Source organism: Phoenix dactylifera, chromosome 16, assembly GCF_009389715.1.
Source record: "Phoenix dactylifera cultivar Barhee BC4 chromosome 16, palm_55x_up_171113_PBpolish2nd_filt_p, whole genome shotgun sequence".
In the NCBI taxonomy this organism is placed as follows: domain Eukaryota; kingdom Viridiplantae; phylum Streptophyta; class Magnoliopsida; order Arecales; family Arecaceae; genus Phoenix; species Phoenix dactylifera.
This window is the reverse complement of record NC_052407.1, coordinates 2,789,456-2,812,537: the sequence shown is the minus strand read 5'-3', so window position 1 is coordinate 2,812,537 and position 23,082 is coordinate 2,789,456. Positions and strand designations below refer to the sequence as shown.

The 23,082-nt window shown below is 41.0% G+C and overlaps 2 protein-coding genes and 1 pseudogene across 4 annotated transcripts in view; 2 read left to right on the top strand and 1 right to left on the bottom strand.

Annotated features, from left to right (window-relative positions):
- The window catches only part of LOC103711432 (protein CHROMATIN REMODELING 4-like), a 33,265-nt gene extending 27,098 nt beyond the window's left edge, over positions 1 to 6,167 (top strand). For all 3 annotated transcript variants that reach the window (XM_008797569.4, XM_008797571.3, XM_008797570.3), the window contains 3 exons: positions 2,992 to 3,059; positions 3,139 to 3,847; positions 3,977 to 6,167. In XM_008797569.4, the coding sequence (XP_008795791.2) occupies positions 2,992 to 3,059; positions 3,139 to 3,847; positions 3,977 to 6,001 (2,802 nt within the window). In that variant the 3' untranslated portion in view covers positions 6,002 to 6,167. The remainder of the gene's footprint in view (positions 1 to 2,991; positions 3,060 to 3,138; positions 3,848 to 3,976) is intronic.
- Positions 6,035 to 7,899, bottom strand: LOC108511459 (annotated as a pseudogene).
- Positions 7,900 to 11,330: 3,431 nt separating this feature from the next.
- Positions 11,331 to 12,387, top strand: LOC108511460 (uncharacterized mitochondrial protein AtMg00810-like). The gene is made up of 3 exons (XM_017843874.2): positions 11,331 to 11,487; positions 11,649 to 11,745; positions 11,880 to 12,387. Exons 1-3 carry the CDS (start codon positions 11,331 to 11,333, stop codon positions 12,385 to 12,387), a joined length of 762 nt encoding a protein of 253 aa, XP_017699363.2.
- The last annotated feature ends 10,695 nt before the right edge of the window (positions 12,388 to 23,082 follow it).

The following is a 23,082-nucleotide window of genomic DNA, read 5'->3' as shown; positions in this document are numbered from 1 at the left end:
TGTCAGGCGAAATCTGGGAGGTATTAGTATGTGATCAATGAATTTTTAAATGTCCCAAGTTCCAACAATAGTCAGCATGGTGATTTCTGGCTGTTTTATTAACAGAAAACATCCTGAGTTGAAGTGACTTTTCATGTGTAATTTGTTCATCTAAATTCTTTCTATTTTTTTTTTTAACTTTTACTTTTCTGAATTGAATGAAAACTTTTAAAATATGAGATATTACTCTTTTATGACATTTCTTAAGTGAATAGTCTGACCTCTGACATAGGGAAAGTTACTAGATTCTTTCTGTAGTTTGTTTCTTTCAGTTGCATCATGATCTTTGACAACTTGGTTAAAGCCTTCTATATGATAAAATCCTTTCCTACTACAAGATGGTGAATGGTCTGAAAAACAATATTCACAAAAATTTGCCTAAACAAAACTGACGTAAAATGCACATGTTCGGTAGTAAGTTTAGAACTGAGTTGCTGGAAGTTTCTGAAGAATTACTAGAGGGGCCTAATCATGTGAATGCTTACATGTGTCCTTGTTACAAATACATGATTACAGAGCAGAAATCTTTATATGGTTAGATATGTTAGAAAGTATGCCTGATGCATTACTGTAGAATGGCCGCACACCACTTTTATAAGCTTGCACGATGTATTTAATAGTATGATGTATTTAATAGTTTTAAGTTTTAACGGCATTTTTTGTTCAGAATTACTATTTACTATGATCAGAATGCTTAAAAGGTTATAAAGTATTTCTATCTACTAATATACCAAGTATGAATAACAATGCATCCATGAAAGAAGGTTAAAACATATGGCAACCAATCCAACCATAATAATTTCTTGATGCTTAACTTCTTACTGCAGCATTCTTTGTTGTTTGGTTACTTAAGTAAGTTCAATTGTGCTTGGATTTTTAAAATTATGACTTTTCAAACAGTTTTGATGGTTCAATCCAGTTGGTGCCTCTGAAAATATGATAAGTCTTCTATAGTCTCCTGGTCATTATTTGCTTCTTACACTACTAGGATACCAAGATTCAAATTTACTAGAGATTTTATGTTATAACCATGATGATGCTTCTCTTGCTTTTTGAAAACGCTTCTTTTGTACAGGTCATGGTACCTAGAATTATCCTCATAAACTATTCATGCTTCCAAGTAGACACCACATCAATTGGTTGCTTATCCATTATTATTATTCTCAGTTCTCATAAGTTCATTGATTTTTTAATGTATGCCTATTGGGAGAACCACCATATTATGTCATCCACTGCTTCCCCATCCTTCATGCGCAAATGCTGGTAGATTCTAGAAGACTGAGGATGAGATGATGGTAGAAAATGTATAGTAGTTTTTTAATCTACTATAACATTTTTTTCTATTTACTTTTCAATAAATTTGAAGGAAAAATGAAAAGCTTAAGGAGATCTTGGGACTATTTATTTAATTAAAGTAGGTTCTAATTTGCTATTTGACATCTTCACTAATTTTTAATTTGTTGTTTGACATCATTGTTGTTACTTGTAGCATGGTTGTTCTTGGATTTGTTTTCCCCATGACATCTTGAGATTGTTTATTATTGTCTACTCTCTTGAAAGAATAGAAGTTATTTCATTATATGGAGAAAGGTTGAAATCTTATGTGTATCGGCCATTAGCTACTACCATAGGGGACAATGTGGATTTGTAGGCTACTACTGGGCCTGGGTTGGGTCAAGCACCGTCGTGCTAGGCCAACTTCCTGATCAGGCTTTGCGCTTGGCCCGAGGGAGCTAGGGTTTGGGTAGTAGAGCCGAAATGCAGATCAAGCCCAACACAGCACTTGATTTGGAGCCCTCCCTCCCCTCCCCACTCCCCACTCCCCCACCTCCTACCCATCTCCCTTTCCCCTACAACCCCACCCTCTCTCTCTGCCCCACAGCCTCACCTATCTCTCTCCCTCTCTCTCCCCCCTCCCTCCCTCCCTCCCTTCTAGCCCTCACTTCCCTGCTCCTACCCATCCCCCTCTCAGTTGCCCATTGAGGCATACCATCCCCAACACACCGGGCTTGGGTTGGGCCTATTCGGGCTCAATTTGGATCCATTTGGGCTTCTGGATGGGCTTGGGCCTGACCTTGCAAAAAAAATTTGAGCATGGGCCCAGCCCGAAGCCTAAAAAGAATTCATCCTGTCTGGGCCTGGGCTACCAGAATCCTGATCTGACCAGGCCAAGTTCCAGCAATATCACTAGTATTTGGGCAAACGAGTCTATGCTCTTCTTAGTATATCATGCCATATTGAGGTGTACTGAGGCATATCAACATTGTACAGCAAGGTTCTTATATGCTTTTTCTTTCAACATTAATGTGCAGTCATACATAATGCCCTCACATTGTGAATGATGCCATATTGACTGGCGATCAAATATGTTACAGATCCTCAAGATTTGCATCCTTACTAGAGTGAAATAGTTGATTTGGTTCAAATTTACAGGATGCATATTGTATTTTGATAAGAAATTTAATATTTCAATCTGGATCTAAATATAATTTGAATTCTGATTATGATATTTATTTTATATCATACCATGTGCTATTTGTGTCTTTGACTCTGTGGAATTATTTTTCCTTTTGCCTGATAATCTAGGTACATCTATCATAATATATGAACTCTTAGTTTTAAAAATCTAGTTGTGCCAAGTTTTGAATCTTATGCATCAAGATTTTGGATTCTAAATGAATGCTTGAATCATAATTGTTATGAAATCCATGTGTAGGATGGCTAATCCAACTACTAAGCTATTGTTTTTCTAGGTCTTATTTACCACTGCAATCATTTATATGTGGACCTCTTATCAGTTGATTGATTGCCCATGGTTATCTCATTTCAGTTCATTTTTGAAAGTTTCATTTCACGTTAGCTGTATTTATTAGTTTCATGTGCTGACCTACATATTAATGCTATACTCCAATTTTGCTGAAACTCACTGGGTGCAATCACTGGTCATGGCAGAGTGGCAACGATGAGGAGGAACCAGAGCCAGAATATACACCTGCCGGCCGGGCATTGAAAGAAAAATTGTATGCCCAGCTCTTTTGTTTTCTATTTGTTTGCGCCCATTTCTATGATTTGAACTTGCTTAACCCAATTTTCAATCAGTGCTAGGCTCCGTACTAGACAGAAGGAACGGATTGCCCGGAGGCACATCACGGAGGTTCCTACTTCTGTTGATGTACCTGAGTTACCGACGCAACCACTTGTTCCTTCTGTCAAAGAAGGTGAAGACCTGAATATCAGCAAACCTCTGGAAAATACAGGAGAACAGGCTTCTTCTGTCAATCTGGAGGACACCAAATTATCTCAACCATTTGCAACTACGAACTGGAGTGAGTCGACTGCAAGACTGGGAAAGTTCCTGAAGCATGGGTACAAACAATTCCATGGGACTCATCTGGATCTTTCTGTCGGACCACCTGGAAATCTTTCTCCTGATACCTCTTTGCGTACCCATCAGTACCAAAGTACGCACTTTGCAAATTCAATTTCTTCTGGCAACTTTCTACCTGTTTTGGGACTATGTGCTCCTAATGCTAATCAGGTAAACTCAACATCCCGAAATTTCCGATCTCTACCGAGCCTACCAACATCGAATCATCAACAGAGAAGAATGAGCAGTAGATTGTCAGAATTTCCATTGCCACCTGCTGCTAACACTAGACCTTTAAAAGATACAAATATTCAAGGTAGAGAAACAAGTGCAGATACATCTCTATTGCCAAAGACATCTCTATTGCCTGATACATCTGGAGAAGCTTTGCATCACCATTTAAAGGATATCATTCCCAACAGCTATTTTCCCTTTTGTCCTGTATGTTATTCTATCAATTTTTCTCTGTCATATCTTCCATTTTGGGCAAAAATTAATATTTCCTTTTCAATTATTTGCATAGAGATCTTTAGTATTCAGGATTATAATTAGATGGTGCTTCTTGTGCAGCCTCCTCCTACATCCTCTGGAAGGGCTCCTCATGGTCCACTGGATGGATCACGTTCTTCTTTTGCCTCATTTCAGGAGAAACTGGGTCTTCCTAGCTTAATTCTTGATGATAAGACACTGCCAAGGTTCTCATATCTATCAAGAACTTTGACGAAGCCACATGCAGATTTCCTACCAAGCTTGTCACTGGGCACAAATATGGATTATGTTAATGGTTCCGTTCAGGAATTGTCAAATATTCCCCAAGTTTCGAACTTTAGGCAAGAGATGAGTGATATGAAGCAAAAAAAACTGATGGCAGAGCTACCTCCAATGCTTGGACTGGCTCCAATGCAAGCTGGACATTCGTCATTACCTGAAAACCATAAGAAGGTTCTTGACAACATAATGATGCGAACTCAATCGGCAACTAATAAATTCTTCAAGAAAAAATTAAAGGCAGATGCATGGTCAGAAGATGAACTTGATGCTCTCTGGATTGGTGTCCGTAGGCATGGAAGGGGTAATTGGGAAGCAATGCTCAGAGATCCCAGGTTGAAGTTCTCAAAGCATAGAACCACTGAAGACTTGTCCACAAGATGGACTGAGGAGCAGCGCAAGATAATGGATGGGCCAGCTTTTGCAGCTGCAGAATCTTCCAAGCCTACATCATTTCCTGGAATCTCTGATGGAATGATGACCCGGGCATTGCTTGGAAGTGAATTTGCCAGTCTTGGGACTGAACCACCTGAGTTTCACTCTCACCTGACAGACATTCACTTGGGCTGTGCAGATCTTACATCTGGATTTTCATGTACTGAGCCGGCCAATCATATTGGTGCAGTGAATGAGAACTACACACCGGTCACAGCATGGAAATCCGACAAAATGGGAACAAGTTATGCAGGGGATTTTTCTGCCCAACCATTTGATAGACTGGAGAAAATTAATATACCTTTGAATCATTCATTTCAACATATTTCTTTGGCAGGTAATAGCTTTGGCTCTCTAGGCATGAACTGTCCTAGCAGCTGTACTTTGCAGAAGGAAGATGAATTTTGTGCCCCTCAGAATCTCTACTTCCCTAGTATTTCAGACAAATCATTGAACTTGTTGCATGATTCCCATAATAATGTTCATTCTGGTGAATCCAACATGGGAATGCCTCTCAATGCCCATAAGAAGTCAGTTTTCGCTGTTTCTCCTCCCAACAACGATAATGCTCCTGGCAGTTCAAATACAAACAATCTCCCCCATTGGCTTCGAGAAGCAGTCAGCATTCCAGCATCCAGGCCACCAGAACCTGATTTGCCCCCAGTTGTTTCAGCAATTGCTCAATCAGTTCGCCTGCTTTATGGAGAAGAAAAACCAGCAATCCCTCCATTTGCAATTCCGGGTCCACTCCCTTTCCAGCTCAAGGATCCAAGGAAAAGTCTAAAAAGGAAGAGGAAGTTGCAGAGGCTTCGTCAAGTGACCCCTGATATCGCTGATGCCAAAAATTTTGATCACACAGCTTCGAGCACCATTCCTTCTGCACCACCATTAATGTCATGTGCACCCAGTCTCCCTTGGACTGATGTCGATGAAAGCGTCCCAGCTCTGAATTTGAATCTAAATTCACCATCATCTACATCATTTTTGACACAAGGAAATAAGCAAGGCATGACACTGTCACCATCTCCTGAAGTGCTCCAATTGGTAGCATCTTCTGTGGCTCCTGGTCCTTGCACAATCCCAGCAACTGACATGCCTGGCACTAGTTGCCAAAGAACTGATTTGCCCTTGTCAAAAGATCTCGAAAATTTCGAACAAGATGGAAAGAGTCTGATTGGAGATTTCAAGGGCATTCGTGGAAAGCGGAAGGCAAGTAAGAACTCACTTTTAGGTTGCTGGGGGAAACTAACAGATAAGCAGGTTGATCTTGCAGAGAGTGGAGACTCGAGTAAAACTCGGTCAGATCCCGATCGAACAGACCAGCTCAATATTGAGGAAATTTCATCAGAAGAAGCTGTATCAAATGATAATGGAAGTGAACATAAATCATAAACCTTGTCGTATTTTTGGCTTTTGCCTTCTTCCTTATGCTAGCAAAGTTTGGTCCATGAATGTGCCGCTTTCATCCACATGGCTTAGGGAGTGTTATCTGAGAGCAAATGGAATGAGACATCTTTTTTCAAAGCATCTATATAAGAAATATAATCTTTCCAATTCAGTATTGTGGTCTCGTAATCTTGATATCTACCATTCATTATATGGTTAAAAAGACATTCCGCTCCTCTGCCTTCACTCTTGTTCAAATGTTTCATATGTCATTTATTTTTATATTCTGTGCTTTTTTCTAATATATTGGTACTTCAGTTTACTAAGATTCTTGAAAGCGGGGGTTTCCAGGTGTCATGCCCTTTCAGGCTTCTACTACTGGACTAGTATTACAAGAGACTGCCATATCTTGTATATCTACTTTGCATCTTATTCCTTTATTTTAATATTTTAATATGAATTTCCTCTCGTGGTGCAGTTTGGGTTTTGCATCATGCATGATGTCTCTTTACAAATTTTAGGTGCGAGTGATATTCAAGAATGTCGTGCACTAAAATCTTCCTTCTTAGGCAATGATATAGCCAACTCTCTTACAATATCGTGCATCTGATGGTGTGTTATTCTGCCGAATCGATTCCTCCTTTCAACTTGAAGCATGTATCGATGGACTAGCTTCTTGAGATGGTCCTCTGCCACTTCTTCCATTGTGCTTGATCTCCTTTCCTCCACAAATCTCTCTGCGACCCATAACCTCATAAAGCCTTTTTCTCTGAAGAACATGATCCTCCGGGAACATGCTGCAGTGCAACTGTGCAAGAAGCAGTTTTTAAGATACCTCGGCGAGTGGTTATAGCTGAGATTCAGAACATGCTTCACATGGTCCAAATTTGGGTTGTTATTCAACTCCCAGCTCAGCTGATCATAAACTTTCTCCCATTCTGATTTGGTTTTCTCTCTTAGGGATAGAAGACTGCCTAAAGAAACAATAGCTAGTAGCAACCCTCGACACTTTAATACAATTTTCTTCCCCAACTCCAGTTCTTTGCTTCACATGGTCCAAATTTGGGTTGTTATTCAACTCCCAGCTCAGCTGATCATAAACTTTCTCCCATTCCGACTTGGTTTTCTCTCTTAGGGATAGAAGACTGCCTAAAGAAACAATAGCTAGTGGCAACCCTTGACACTTTGATACAATTTTCTTCCCCCAACTCCTCCAGTTCTTTAGGACATTTTCTCACTTTATCTTTCCGGAATGCCCATGCTACAAAATAGATCGCATGCCTCAGTGCTTTCCAAAACCTTGGCTCAAGCTTTCGACTATCATCTGCTAGTGAAGCTACCTCAGCACTCTGGGTTGTAATGATTATTCTGCCTCCATTGTTGTCATCAATAATGGCATCAATCATTGAAAGCTGTTAGATCCCATACATCATCCAGTATGATCAAATATCTTTTCTTTTCTGGAAAAAGCCTTACTCTTTCAACTAACGTTCTATGGTCCATTCCTTTGATGTCAATCAGAATTTTCCCCACATTTTCATATAGCTCCGCTGTCATTCTTCTTAAAGGATCATCCACCTTGTAAGTTTGTGAGATGGATATCCATGCATGACGTTCAAACTTTTTTCTCTCACTTTTATATACATTAGTGACAAAGGTTGTTTTTCCCAATCCCCCCATGCCCCACACCGATATTATAGAGCTAACCAGATCCTCATCGCATAGCCATTCAATTATTATTATTATTATTGTTGTTGTTGTTGTTGTTGTTGTTTTGGTCAATGCCTACATGATCATCTTCATCAATAATATGAGAAGAGTCTGCTAAATTCTGCTGGCTTTCACTAGCATTACGTGAACTACTACCCATTGCTCCCTCTATCATCTTAATCCATCACTCTCTCATCTTGTAATTGTGCTCGAGATTATTTTTTCTCTATCAACCGAGCAGCAATTTGATAGAATGCAACCAAATTTTGGGATGCCTTCAATTTTTTTTGTGAGATAACCTCCCAACCCACACCCTTGCTGTTGAGCTGTGAGAGAGATATACCATAATGTCCTCGACACAATATGCCAGTTCTGTACCTCCTGAACCCAAGCTTCAAGGATTTGGTTTTGTCAGTTCGAGTATCTATTTGACCGAGGAAGGCTTGTGCATTACCAAAAGTTCACTCTTAATGCAGCTCATACTACTTGTTAATTGTGTCAACAATGAGACTTCATTTGCAAACAGAAAACTAGCTAGTTTCAGTGCTTATCCACCCAAAGCAACATCGATCTTTTGAACTGCTAAAAGTACAACCACCTCTGTGTAAACGGACATGAGGACCCATTCAATCTTCCCAACTCAATGGCTGATTTAGGGGGATATTGGTTGTAACTTGCTTGTTAAGGCTGAGGTGTACAGCTGTTATATTAACCATAATTGGTTGATAACTATGTAATATAAGGGATCCTGGACCTCTGTAAAAAAGGATATAACAAAGGAAGAGAGATTTGATGGTGGATGTAGGTCATCCTTGGACCGAACCATGTTAACCTTTGGTGTTATTTGTCTTCTTCTTTTTCTTTGTTTCTTCCTGTATTTCATAATTTGATATGGTATCAGAGCCAGGCCATTGATCCGTTTGGGGTCCGTTTAGTTGCTTCTTTTTGGTGTTGATCCAGATCGAGTCTGATCGAGACCTTCGTTCTTCCTAAGGCTTCTTTATTTCCTCTCAAGGATCATTTTTTTTCTTGGCATGGATTCTCACCATCATCCTCGCTTGGCGGTGAAATTGGACGGTAAGAACTACGTCCTATGGTCCTCGTATCTTCGTAATTTCTTGCAAGGACAAGAACTATGGGAGTTGATCAGTGCCGATACTCCTCAATCTTCTAATGAATCAAAAGCCCCCAAATGGTTGGCAAACAATGCCAAGATCAAAACTTGGATAATGGAGTCTGTGGAGAACTCCATTGCAGTGAATCTCAGCCCATTTACTACTGCCAAAGAAATGTGGGATTATCTTCAACGCTTGTATTTGCAGATCAATCAGGCGCGTCTCTATCAACTTGAACAGGAGATAAGTTTTATTTCTTAGGACTCTCGTACTATTACTGATTTTTATGCTGCTATTACCTCTCTTTGGAATGAAATGGATATGATGTCTTCTGACATTCCTAAGGAGGCTCTTCCCATAATAATCACGATGCGACAACAGACACGCTGTCGACAATTTCTAATGAAATTATGTGCAGATTTTGAGCATGCTCGAGCCTCTATTCTTAATCGTAGTGGGAGTTACACTCTTGATACGATTTTAACGGAATTGCAAATGGAAGAGACACGGCTACAGTCTCTTGCATTTCTCAAATCCTCTCTTGAGACAGCACTTCTTGCCAATACTTTCAAGAGAAAATTTTGAGATATTAGCCAAGTTGAATATTTTCACTATCATGAAAAGGGACATTACGCCAGTACATGCAAGAAGAGAGGTACTGAGAGCAACTTGATGTTTTGCCGCTATTGCAAGGCGCAAGGACATGTTATTGAAAATTGTCGCAAACATCCTCAAAAGCCTGGAAATCATCGGGCCTATAATGCTATTGTCCAGCCACCTGTGGTCACACCATCTGCAGAAGCTCCGACTCTAGATTCTTCGACTTCAACAAGCTCAGCGTCCCCATCTCCAGACTTTATTTAGCAAGTTATACAGGCACTCCAAGCTTTTGGCATCGGTAAGAATTATACTTGCTCTTCTTGGATACTCGATTCAGGTGCTTCACATCATATGTTAGGAGATTTGTCGACTCTTCATCATACACATCCTAGTTATAAGAATAAGAATATCATGGTGGCAAATGGCAACCGTCTTCCAGTTGAGCGTATTGGTTCTTTAGATATTCCTCTTTCAAACTCAAAGTGTTTATCTCTCTCAAAAGTTTTATATGTGCCTACGCTCTCTGCAAATTTACTTTCAGTAGGATAATTTGTGAATCAGAACTGTATTATCTCATTCTCTCCCTCTGGATGTCTAATATAGGACCTATAGACGGGACAACAATTGGGACCGGCCGTAAGGAGGGGGATATTTTTGTACTGGATTTCGGGACTTCCTCATTAACTCGTCGCTGTTTTCTTCCACCCTCTTTGAAGGAAATAAATTCAGCAAATAAACTTTGGAAGCTGTGGCACCACCGTTTTGGTCATTCTTATGCTCGCAATTTGTATTCTATGTTTACATCGGGTCTGTTAGTTGATAAGTTTGACTCTAGTATTGATGTTGACAAAACTAGTGAAGATTGTGCTCTTGCTAAAGCACATACTTTACCTTTCACTAGTAGTTTAAATCATGCACAAGCCTCTTTTGATATTATTCACTCTGACGTATGGGGCCCCACCCATGTTAGTTCATTAACGGAAAAATATTACTATGTTTTGTTTGTTGATGATTGGTTAAGGTATTCATGGGTATATTTCTTGCGTCATAAGTCTGAGGTGATGCCAGTGTTTCAACAATTTTATACTATGGTCTCTACACAGTTTGACAAAAATATTAGGATTCTCCATACAGATTCAGGGGGAGAATATATGTCAAATGAATTTACTGCTTATCTTATCTCTAAAGGAATTGTGCATCAGCGAAGTTGTCCCCATCAACCTCAGCAAAATGGTCTTGCGGAACGGAAACATCGCCACTTGTTGGAAACCTCTCGGCTCTGCGTTTTCATGCAAATCTTCCTAAAATTTTCAGGGCTGAAAGCTTTCTCACTGCTTGCTATTTGATCAATCGGTTTCCCACACCGATCTTGGGTAATATTTCTCCATTGCAAAAGGTTTTTGGATTCTCACCCAAGTATAATTTACTTAGAGCTTATGGCTGCCCTTGTTATGTTCTTTTGGCCCCAAAGGAGTACTCCAAACTTGATGCAAAATCAGTTAAGTGTATTTTTCTTGGATACTCCGAGACTCAGAAGGATTATCGCTGTTATGATTGGTTGGCTAAACGAATGCATGTACCCCGGAATGTTGGGTTTTTTTGAAGACATGCCATATTTCAGTGCTTTCACCCCTCAATCTGTTCCTGTGACTTCCACAGATGTGCCGCTATCTTCTTTTCCTCCGAACACACCGCTACATTCTTTATTACCCGTGACTCCTCCACCGATACCCTCGTCGCCACTACTATCATCTTCTCCTTCATCGCCACTGCCACCTCTCCTTCGTCGGTCATCTCGTTCAAATTTCTCCAAGCCCCCTGATCGCCTATCTCTATTCTCTTCCTTGGATCCTTTATATATACCTCGATCCTATAAGCAAGCTTCAGAAACTGCTCACTGGACTCGCGCTATGGAGGAAGAGCTTGTGTCATTACATTCGAACAATACCTGGGATTTAGCTCTGGCTCCTGCGAATCATCTGCTAGTAGGGTCTAAGTGGGTTTATTCCATCAAGTTGAAAGCTGATGGCTCATTGGATCGTTATAAAGCAAGGCTTGTGGCGCAAGGTTTTAATCAGGAATATGGGGTTGATCATGCTGAAACATTTGCTCCGGTCGCTAAAATGACAACTATTCTACTCTTATAGCTGTTAACGCAATCAGACAGTGGGATATTTTTCAAATGGATGTTAAAAATGCTTTTCTTAATGGTGAACTATACAAAACAGTTTACATGAGACCACCTCCAGGATATCATGCAGCTCTTAATTTGTTGTGTAAGCTCAAAAAGGCTCTTTATGGTCTGAAGCAAGCACCCCGCGCATGGTTTGCAAAATGCGTGGAGTTCTACTAGCAGCAAGTTATCATCAGAGTCCTAATGATTATTCCTTGTTTATCTCCTCCTCCCAACGAGGTAATACATTTGTTTTAGTTTATGTTGATGATCTTTTAATTACTAGTGATAATAAGGATGGCATCCAATATCTCAAGGATACATTACAATCTTCTTTCCACATGAAGGACCTTGGTTTAGCTTCCTATTTTCTTGGATTGGAGATTTCCAAAAATTCTCAAGGATATTTTCTGAGTCAGCGGAAGTATCCACATGATTTGATCAAACTTGCTCAACTATCTGATGCCAAAACAGTTGCTACACCTCTTCAACTCAATGTTAACTATGGCCGTGACGATGGGGATCCCCTTCTTGACCCCATGACTTATCGCAGTATTGTTGGTGGACTCGTGTATCTCACAGTTACACGGCCTGATATAGCTCATGCCGTACATATTGTTAGTCAGTTTGTTTCTGATCTACGGTGTTTGCACCTCACGGCTGTTCATCACATTATCCGTTACCTTCGATCTACTTCTCATATGGGATTATCATATGCCACAACTTCTGCTTCGTTATTAACTGCATACTCGGATGCAGACTATGCAGGGTGTAAGGATACATGCAGGGTGTAAGGATACATGCAGGGTATTGTGTTTTTTTGGAAAGTTCTCTTCTCTCTTGGAAGTCCAAGAAGCAACCAACCGTATCCAAATCCTCCACTGAAGCAGAGTATCGTGCAATGTCTTCCACCTCTAGTGAGATCGTTTGGCTCCACAGGTTACTCGAGGATTTTTGTCTTCCTCAAAAAGTCCCTACACTTTTGTTCTGTGACAATGAAAGTGCTGTTAAGATTGCGTGTAATCCGGTGTTCCATGAACGCTCAAAACACATTGAAGTCGATTGTCATTTTGTTCGAGAAAAATTTGAGCAAGGTTTAATTTCTCTTCCTCATGTATCATCTAAGGGGCAACAGGCTGATTTCTTTACTAAAGCACAATCATCACTGCGACACAACTATTATATTGGCAAACTGATGATGGATCATCATCAGTTTGAGGGGGAGTGTAAACAGACATGAGGACCCGTTCAATCTTCCCAACTCAATGGCTGATTTAGGGGGATATTGGTTGTAACTTGCTTATTAAGGCTGAGGTGTACAACTGTTATACTAACCATAATTGGTTGATGACTATGCAATATAAGGGATCCTGGACCTCTGTAAAAAGGATATAACAAAGGAAGAGAGATTTGATGGTGGATGTAGGTCGTCATTGGACCGAACCATGTTAGCCTCTGGTGTTATTTGTCTTCTTCTTTTTCTTTGTTTCTTCTTGTATTTCAGAATTTGATACTCTGCTGTGCCTGGTTCCACTATGAGCTATACATCCTTTGTTCAACAAGCAAGGTGTCCTACCAGACTAGCTCTTGTCTCTCTTATATTCTCTCTCTTAGCGTTTGATCTGTCCAAAAAAGTTTGGTCTTAGTTATAAATGAGAGTTGATCAAGAGGATTATACAATAAATAAATTATTGAACACGAGATATCACATATATACTAAATAATCTTGCTACTATGTTATTTAGTACTAAGATCACTATTTCTCCCACCATTCCTAAACTAACCTCGGAAAATAGAACAATCATCTACAAATAGGCTTTCCATTCTTTAAGGTGTATACATGTATTGTGAGTATAAAATAAGAAATACTTGATTATAGAAAAGATTAGGAAGGTTGGTCTAGAGAATTGAATATGTTGTTCCTGTAATACCCAATAGCAACCTAGCCGATTTCTCCTGTTCTTGACTCGGCTCGCTCGGCATGAGTTGGCCAAGCCAATTTTCAAACCTTGGCCACAGAAAAAAAATGATTCTAATCGTGTGCTCGGCTAGCGGCGAGAATTGCATAGCTTGGCTAGGGTGAGGTCGAAGCCTCTCGACATGCTAGTGGCTGGCGTGATCATAGGGACAATTCCGAGTCACCACCGCTGCATAACGGCTAGCGGGCGTCAGTAAATAGACTAAAATCCCCACCCTCCTCCTTTCGACCACCTAGGCCGGAGAGTAGATTTTCCACTCCAATTAAGGAAGGAGAGCCGAGGAGATCGTGATCACACTGGCCCCATTCTTTCTTCTCCCCTTCCCGATCCATGGCCTTACCCATCTTTAGACTCCATTTCCATCTTGAATTATCATCACCACTATCCAAAAGGTCTTCTCCACCTCTCCTAGCCTCCTCAACCTTTATTCCTCATTGGTCATCTTTCTTCTTTACCAAAAACTAGAGGATGATGGAAAGCCTTGATGGATCCCTTGTTTTGAGGTAAGAACCTCTTCCTCTTCTCTCATCTCTCTCACTCTCTCCTCCCTCTCCCCTTCTAATGTTTTAGGTCGTCGGCTACTTGCTGAATCTCACTGTCCACCGACAGTTGAACTTGAGACCGAAAACCTCTAGTCCTCACCAAGTTGATCTCGAAACAGGGCAATCCCCATTTTTGAGAGATCAAGGCCCTAGCACTCCCCTAGTTTTCCTCTCTTCCGGTCACTGTAGGTGCTGTACCAATCTCGCTGTCTATCGAGTTGCTTACCTGAGACACCCCTGGTTGTTACTGAGACCTTAATCAATGGCCGTCAAACACCCTCAAATCGGATCCCATATACCTTGAGGTTTTCATCCCTGGGCCGCACAATCCAGCTTAGTGTTTTCCTCCCCTGTACCGCCGACTCTCCATTCCCTCTCCTGGTGCTAGAGGCCAACGGGTTGGGCCTCTACCTAACCTATGGCAATGCTATAGGTCACAAAGAGGGGGGCCTTAATTATCCCTCCTCTAGGTCCTCTCTCATTCTTAGCTTCCATCTCCACTATTGGATTCATCTGATTTCTTGGATTCCATCTTCACTGTTAGATTTTGTGATGATCACTAGACTCAATGGATCGAGCCATGTTCCTACTCAGATTGGACCATTACTATTGATCATGTTAGCTTCTATTCAGATTTGACTATTTTAAAGGTGTCAGGTACCGCCACCTAGCTAGTTTGGTCCACTTCCACGTTCATCTCTAAATTCGGTAATGTTAAATTTGTAGCTGAGCTGCCTAGGTAGGAGGTGGCATAACACAGGTTTTATACTCAAATCTCATATTTTTGCAAAATTTCAATTCTCTCATTTAATTGGATAATTTAAATTAATGAAAGTTCGAGTACACAAAGTCTAGGGTCAATTTAGGGTAGGTAAGCATCCTATTGTGAAAATTATTGAAATTGAGATTTATTGAAAATTGATTGGGCATACTTGCTTTGGTAGGCGCACTATCAGAAGTATTATTGACTTAGGTAAGAATTCCCCTGCATCTGCACCTTTAGACAAAACTATCATGAGCATATTGTGTACAAATTATTTTTAAGTTCAAGTATTATGAGGAGATAACTTATTCTGTTTTGTATGAATCATCCTATGATTACTTTTGACATGCATAATGTGTACCATTGATAAAGATGAATTATGGCATGATTTAATGCATGAATAATAAAATGGGGCATTGGACTATCCAAGTTAAAAATTTTGATAGCCTTATCATGGGCGGAAATATGGTATTGTAGATAGTCTTTTCATAAATAGAAATATGACTTCGTGGATAGCCTGCTATGGGCAGAAGTGTGGCATTATGCATAGCCCGCCATAGGCAAGTATGTGGTATTATGGATAGCCTCACCATGGATAAGAACAGGTATTTTGAGCTTGCCGGTCATGGGCTGAAGCATAGTTGTTGCTTGTCTAATATGGAAAAGATGATTAGACATCCTAGAATTGTCACTAAGTTTAACCTGGTTAATTTGAAAATAAAAATACTCATATGAAAACATAATCGAAATGAATTATTTTTGTTGGCATATGATTACTGTATATTGAGTTTATCGACCATTATTCAGATTTTAGTGATTGATTATTTTGATATGTACTTGTTGTGATCATCGTACTCTATTTGACGTTATTCTTCGGACATGTTTATTATCATGTGTTATATCATTTCATATATTGGTGTGTATGTATAGAAATTTCTTATTGAGCTACTTAGCTCATACCAGTCACTCCCCTTTTTCATTTTAGAGCCTTAGGAACTTGGTTGAAGTTGGATTTGCTAGTGAGAGATGGAGAAAAGAATAAATATGCTATGATACCAATAGATTATTATATATATAGTTGGAATTCTTATTATCATTGAATAATTTTTTATTTTAAAAATGAGAAATTATAATGTGAGAATTGATATTTATCCAGCAGGCCTTGCATGTTGGGATATTTTAGACTTTCGTCTCCTAAGACTTTATGAAAATTTTTCTATATTAAGGTTTGCTTAGTTAGGCCAAGAATCCATTGTGTATCATATCGTAGCACCCTCATTTATCAAGATCTATTTGGATTTTTTTATCTTGTTTCTAGTATACTCATGACCTAGTATAAATCATGACCACACTCTCATTACTCTAATACAACCGTATTCAATGATTTTAGATCCCGAGTTTCATTTAATTTCAGCCCTTGGTAGGAATCAGCAAAATGGTATGTCTCTATTCCTTTGTATGACCATATTCTTAGAATCCAGCGTATCAGACATTTGGATAAGTGGAGATTAATAGTTGATTGTCATGTATATTCATTTAGATTCTGTGGGTTAACCATTTTCTAAATTTTAGGATTCTTAATTTGGGATGAGTATGAGAAGAAGAATGTCTAGCACGATAATTAAATAACCTTAATTGAATAATATATTTTTCTAATATTTGATAACTTGAATTAGTTGTAATTTAGAATGTTGATCATTGTATGTTGAAATAATTTAACATAGTGGACGAAGGTGTGCCAAAAAGCTGATGAGATCTGATGATGGCTCCACTGCCTGAGAATCCGTAGACTAGTAACCTAATGCCACCATTTAGTAGTACTCATCAACAAGGGGATCCCAATAACCCTGCTTGTGGTGCTCAAAGAGTTGGAGCACACAGAGGGACTTGAGACCAATCCTACTGATCAAGTTTATCCCTCTCAGTTAATGCAAACTCTTGTCGAATAGATTCAACAACAAGTGGTAGCTAAAGTAGGGTATCATTAGGATGATGGAGTTACAACAGCAATTGCTACAATAAGAATTGTTGATCTAGCGGCAGTTGCAGCAAGTGATCCCCTTTGGGCTAACCACCAACAAAGAGGTGGATAACAAGGCCTTAATAGAGGAAAAGGGGTTTATTGAAGCTCAAGAAAGAGAGATAGGATCTTGAGGAAGAAAGGTCAGAGTAGTAGGGCTATTGAATCAAGGGCCAAGAGGCTGAAGACTACTGCTGCTGGTGATAGAGTTCTCGGGCACCCCCAAATATTTTAGATATGTTGTACCTCATTTGTAGGGTTCGCAGGGGTTTGTTTTAGGTCTGGTCAGTTTGGTCACAAGGAAGTTACATGCCATCCAAAAGGAGTTGTCGGTACAGCGGGTGCCACGACCCACTCAAGTGTCCTCAGTAGGTCGAGCACCTTGGCCATGATTGCGGCAAGGAAGGGGATAGCAGAAGCATAGGACCCTAGGCTAATTAGTGGATTCACTCACCCATCAAGATCCAAGTGCTTCCAACTTTACAATGGTAGATACTATATATAACTGAAGCATTACCTCCTCTTCTATGTTGTGCCCAATAACATTGTGCTTATATGTTAGAATTATAGCCAAGAAAAAACTGAAATGTGAAGCTAATGTCATCAGGATATCAACTTAACTCATGTTCTATTTAACCCTGTGCTGCTTACCTCATATCTGTTAATGCTATTATAGGGGAAATTGAGTTGTTAACTTTACCACAAGAATTTGATCTTGATGTCTCCAGGCAGGAATATCATTTTGGTAAAATTTTATTTGTAAATCTAGCACCCTCAATATCAAGGATAGAAACAAGATAGTAGATTCATATGATAACTTATTCATACAATGAATTCAACTATGACAACAACTATCCAACCAAAATTTAAAGGGCATGTTACAATAAGGGAACATAAAGACTTTAATTTATCAAATATCAATTAACAAACTCAATGGATCTTGGTACATTTGAATTAAAGTTGCATAACAAAAGTATGGTAGGTTGAGCCATTTTAAAGTTAGTTAGGAACTTTACTTCGTATTCGGTAGATGTTATGATAGAATGCTTGGTTTAAATTCTTCTCAACAAGGAGGCATTTACTCTGAAAAAGAGGCAGGGGATGAAAAAGATTATTGATTCTTAAGCTAATCTAAATACCACTAGCAGGTTCTCTTATTGCTGGCTATGCTAGGGAAAATAATGGACATTTCAAGTCTTGGGCCAATGGGCTATTGGTTCCTTAGGTTGAGCTTGAAGTTAGAACATTTTGAGTGAGAGTTTCTTTTCTTGAAGAGACTACTCCCTTGGTAATCTTGTCTCCTTCAAATGTTTGAAGGAATTGAAGTTACATGATGATTAAGAGTAATGGATGTCATGAGCAACAAATTGTGGTATCATAATGTAGGATCAAGATGTTTAGTGTTCGTTTGGGAAGGGATCAAGCAAATTTGATATGTATTGTGGATAAAATGATCAAGTTTGAGGTGCCGCATCATTCCTTATATCAATCTTGTGGATCATTGGTTTGAGACGGAGACTACTTGGGAGCTCGAGAATGTGACGAGGGCTAAGTACCCTCAACATTTTTGAAAGTCCATATATGTAAATTTTGGAGATGAAATATTTTTAAGAAGGAAAGAATATAATGCCCAGATAGATGGTTTTTTTACACTTAAATTAGCTCGACTTGGCATGAGTCAACCAAGCCAATTTTCGAAACTCAGCATCAAGAAAAAAAGAAATTCTTATCGCATGCCCAACAAGTGGCAAGAATCATGAGGTCAGACTGGGAGAGGCTAGAGCCTCCCGACATGTGATCGGATGGCATGATCACTGGGATAACCCCAGGTTAGTGCTTCTACATAACGATCAGTTGGCAAGGGTGTTGCCCAGATAGGACAACCCAAGAGGGGGGGTGAATTGGGTTTTAAAATAATTTTGCAATTAAAACGTTTGTGGATAACTAATTAATACTTTTGCAAGATGATTAATTAGTTGCTATGTGCTGTGAGTGAAATGAGAGTAAGAGAGAGAGACACAAGCAATCACAAACATAATATTCTTATAGTGGTTCGGAGCTAACCCTTGCTCCTACGTCCACTCCCCAAGTCTCACTTGGGAATTCACTATAACCCCTCGGATTACAGCCGGTTGTTTACGAGGTCACAACCCAACTTGTTGTTTTACGAGGTCACAACGAACTTGGTCGGTTTTCCCAGGCTCACCGACTAAAACCACCAGATTGTTTTCCCGGGATCACAATCGAACCCTTAAACGTTGGTTTTACCCTCGGCTCACCAACCAACCTCTACACCCTTGATTCAATCCCCCGATTGAATCAAGTGACAAGAAAACAGTTTGTAAAGAATACAGGAATAGCTTCTTGAAAAGCAAATATAAACAATATAACTAAAGAAGAGTTAGAAGCTCTCAAACAGATTTTTAGATTTGAGGAAGGAGGCTTCTCGAACTCTGCAATCTCCTCGTAAGTGGGAAGAAGATTTGCTGTCAGATGAGGAGCCTTGAATGCGAAGAAGACGTTGGGAGTATGGACTTCAATGCACTTCTTCCTTCTTTCTCTCGTATTTTCTCTAGAGAGGCTTTAGTAGGTGAAAATCACTTTAGCTTTGAATGGAGTCTCTCTTTCTTACCTTGCTACAGTCCTCTATGGCTATTTAAGCCATTCCCCACGGAAACTAGCCGTTAGACACACTTTTCTAGCCGTTCTGCACATTCTGCACATCCTGACAATGTGTCCGTTGGGATCGGAGTCGACTCGCGCGATCTAGAGTCGACTCGGCTGTAGCAGGAGTCGACTCATGCTTTTCTGGAGTCGGCTCGGCAACTGTTCCAGATTTGAATTAAAGTGGGTCTTTTCGACTGGGAGTCGACTCGACTTAACCCGGAGTCGACTCCCCAGAGTCTGGAGCTGACTTGGCATTTTTGGAGTCGGCTCATGCCAAGGAATCCATGGATGTATTCTTCAACTTGGCTCACTCGAGTCGACTCGTGAATTCTGGGAGTCGATTCGGTGCTCAGAGCCCGAACTCCCGATCTTCTGTCTTTTGGCTCGTCCAGTCTTGGAGTCGACTCGAATTATTCCGGAGTCGACTCGGCTCTCAGTATCCGGAAAACAGTTCTCTGTCTTTTTGGAGTAGCGCTGCCTTGGAGTCGACTCGAACTTTCTTGGAGTCGACTCGCGTCTCAGAGACACAAATACTGTCTTCTGTCTTTTTGAGGTCGCGCTGTCTCGGAGTCGACTCGGCCTTTGCGGGAGTCGACTCGGCCCTCAGTGTCCGAAAGTTGCTCTCTGACTTTTGCCTTGTAATACACTGAGAGTCGACTCTCGCTTTCTTTGGAGTCGATCCTGCCAACCATCGGAGTCGACTCGCGTTCCTCAGGAGTCGACTCGGCTCTCAGGGTCCAAAAACTGCTCTCTGACTTTTTGTCTGTAACTCCCTGGAGTCGACTCATACTACCCTGGAGTCGACTTGGCTAGCATCGGAGTCGACTCGCGCACTTCAGGAGTCGACTCGCTGACAGATTCTAAGTTGGGTCTTTCTATTTGTCTGTCTGTTCTTAATCGGAGTCGACTCGTAATGTTCCGGAGTCGACTCGAGCCTTGTGCCAATGCTTCTGATACGCTTGGAGTCGACTCGTACTATCCCGGAGTCGACTCGAGTCTCAGACCATGGTTCATATAGACTTCTTAACTTATCCAAATTGTCTTGAACCAAATCTAGAGACTCTTAACCATAATTTATAGGGATATCACTGAAACACTAGATTGAATTCATTAGTAAACATAAGATATACTCAAATGCTTTGAGCTCATCAAAATCAAATAGGGTTACAATCAATCACTCCACAATCTCCCCCTTTTTGATGATGACAAAACATTGAGTATATGTAAAGTGAATTGCTCAACAAACAAGGAAATTTATAATACAATTTCGAAATGAATTCAAATGTCTGGTTATTTAATTTATCCAAACTTGAAAGGTGTGAAACAATAAATTTTGGAGTTAAAGCTCCCCCTTTCATTTGGAATTATATAAGCCTTCATATCATGCAATCAATTGTTTGGCTTATATATATTTAATAATTTTGCTTTCTTAAAAATTCAGATTCTCCCCTCAACATATGCATTCAACTTTGTTTTGATTCTCTGAATTTTCTTTTAGTGCATTGAAACTTTTGAACTGAAATTTTTGATTTTTAGAGGAAAAATCTGTCAATTTGTTCTTGAGTAGGATTCAACTAATCTCCGAATATCCCTTGAATAGATTCTGGAGATTACTCCATTAGGAGCCCCAACAGAGAGATAATGAGCCTCGAGGTATCAAATCCACTAAGAACAAATTATTGTTTGTAATTTTTTGATTTTCATTTTGATTCCTTTTACATATCTATTAAATATTTCTTCCCCTTTTTGTCATCGTATCAAAAAGGAGGTAAGCAGAACACACAAGCAAGTAGAGATAAATGTGCACAATATTGAAGAAAATTGTCTACTCATTGTATTGATGTATATGTATTTGTGAATACAATAAGTAAAGCAGTAAATACATGTCAAAATACAAAAAGAGCTAAGGCTTCCTCGAGGAGGATGCGGCTCCCCTGGGCTGTCTGGACTGTTGTTCCACGAGTAGGGTGACCGCATTGGTGACGTGCTCTAACTGTCTGATAATGGCCGAGGTGGCCCTGCTGTGTGTCGTGTCGAGCTCGGTCACTGTCTCCTGGAGTGTGTCCAGCTTGGCGATGAGCACATTCGCCAAGCGCTCGGCCCCCTGACTAGTGGTGCCCATATCCTGTCGGATGTCATCTCGCATCTGCCGTGTGGTGCGTGTGACATCACTCATGCTAGAGAACTGGGCTTGTATCAGGCTCCTGACATTGTAGATTTCTTCCCGCAGATGGGCCGTCATCTCGGTCACGGCTGACAGGGAAGGAACCAATGCAGAAGAGGGTGCAGGGGAGGGAGCAGTTGCTGGACCTCGGAGCTCCCTCAGCAGGTCGTCCCGAAGATCCCTCACTATGTCCTGTCGCAACTCCCGGAGCTGCTCAGGAGAGATCCGGACCTCCATCAGCTGAGTGGGTGGAGCGGAGGAGGAGGGTCCGGCTGAGGTGGAGGGTACTGAAGTGGAGGAAAAGGTAGGAATGTCCGAATCAGGGTCAGGACTGGGGGAGTGTCTGGTAGTATGTGTGGAGGTAGATGTTTTCCTAACCCAGGTTCCTTCTACCTTATGAAAACCCATCCGGTGCATGGTCCCCTCGCCCATGCGATCTGTCCATTGCAGACCGCGAGAGGGTTCCCCCTCAGGAATGGGGATCCCAGACTCCCTAAAGATCAATGTGTACAGCATACCATAGGGAAGGGTGAGCCTAGGCCTATCTAGTGGCTCACATAGGTATCTGTAAATGAGTTTCGGAAAGTTGATTGGGGTGTCCTGGAGGATGTAGAACATAAGGGCTAGGTCCCTCTCAGAAACAAAATCAAAGCGGCCAGTCTTCGGGAAGAGGGTCCTAGAGATGATACTCAAGAGGAGCCGCATCTCAACTGACAGTGAGCTGGCGGACACCTCATCTAATGGGGACTGGGGTGAACACCCTAAAATGGCCGTAAGGGCCTCAGTCCTGTCCTCTGGATGTGTAGGAGATACCCAAACTTGGGGAAGATGGAGGATCTGAGCAATGATATCCTCCGAAATGAACAATGGGACACCGGCTACCGTTCCCTCTATCCCACCATGGCCCCTATGCACGGTACCGTAGAACTCCCTAACTAGCCCTGGGTATGTGGGGAGATCTAGGGAACAGAAGAACTCTAAACCCTGGGCCCTTAACCTCTCTCCTATGGTGAAGCCCTCCCGGGAGAGATAGTCAAAGTTGACGTATCTCCTGGTGGAGACCGCCTTTCCGGCGGACGGGACGCGAGGGAGCGGGCCTCGGCGGAGAACGAGCCGGAGGTTGTGGCCTCACGGGATCGTTCCGAGCCTTGGACCGTCGCTCGGTGCCGGTCGCGGGTTGGGGCCTCTTCCGGCTTGGGACAACGGCTTTACGAGGCATGGTCGACTTAGAAAGGGGTAAAACGCTAATGGATGGAGGAAGGTCGACGGAAAAAGTCCTAAGGACGGTCGGAGACGATCTAGGAGACGGCTCTAGGGTTTTTTGAACAGTGGCGGCGGTGAATAGAAGTGTTGA

Excerpts from the sequence above, each read along its gene's own strand:
- LOC108511460 (XM_017843874.2), top strand. The coding sequence starts at position 11,331 with ATGGAGGAAGAGCTTGTGTCATTACATTCGAACAATACCTGGGATTTA. Across the intron at positions 11,488-11,648 it reads AGCAAGGCTTGTGGCGCAAG|TTTACATGAGACCACCTCCA; the intron begins GTTTTAATCAGG and ends TATACAAAACAG. Across the intron at positions 11,746-11,879 it reads AAGCAAGCACCCCGCGCATG|TGATAATAAGGATGGCATCC; the intron begins GTTTGCAAAATG and ends TTTAATTACTAG.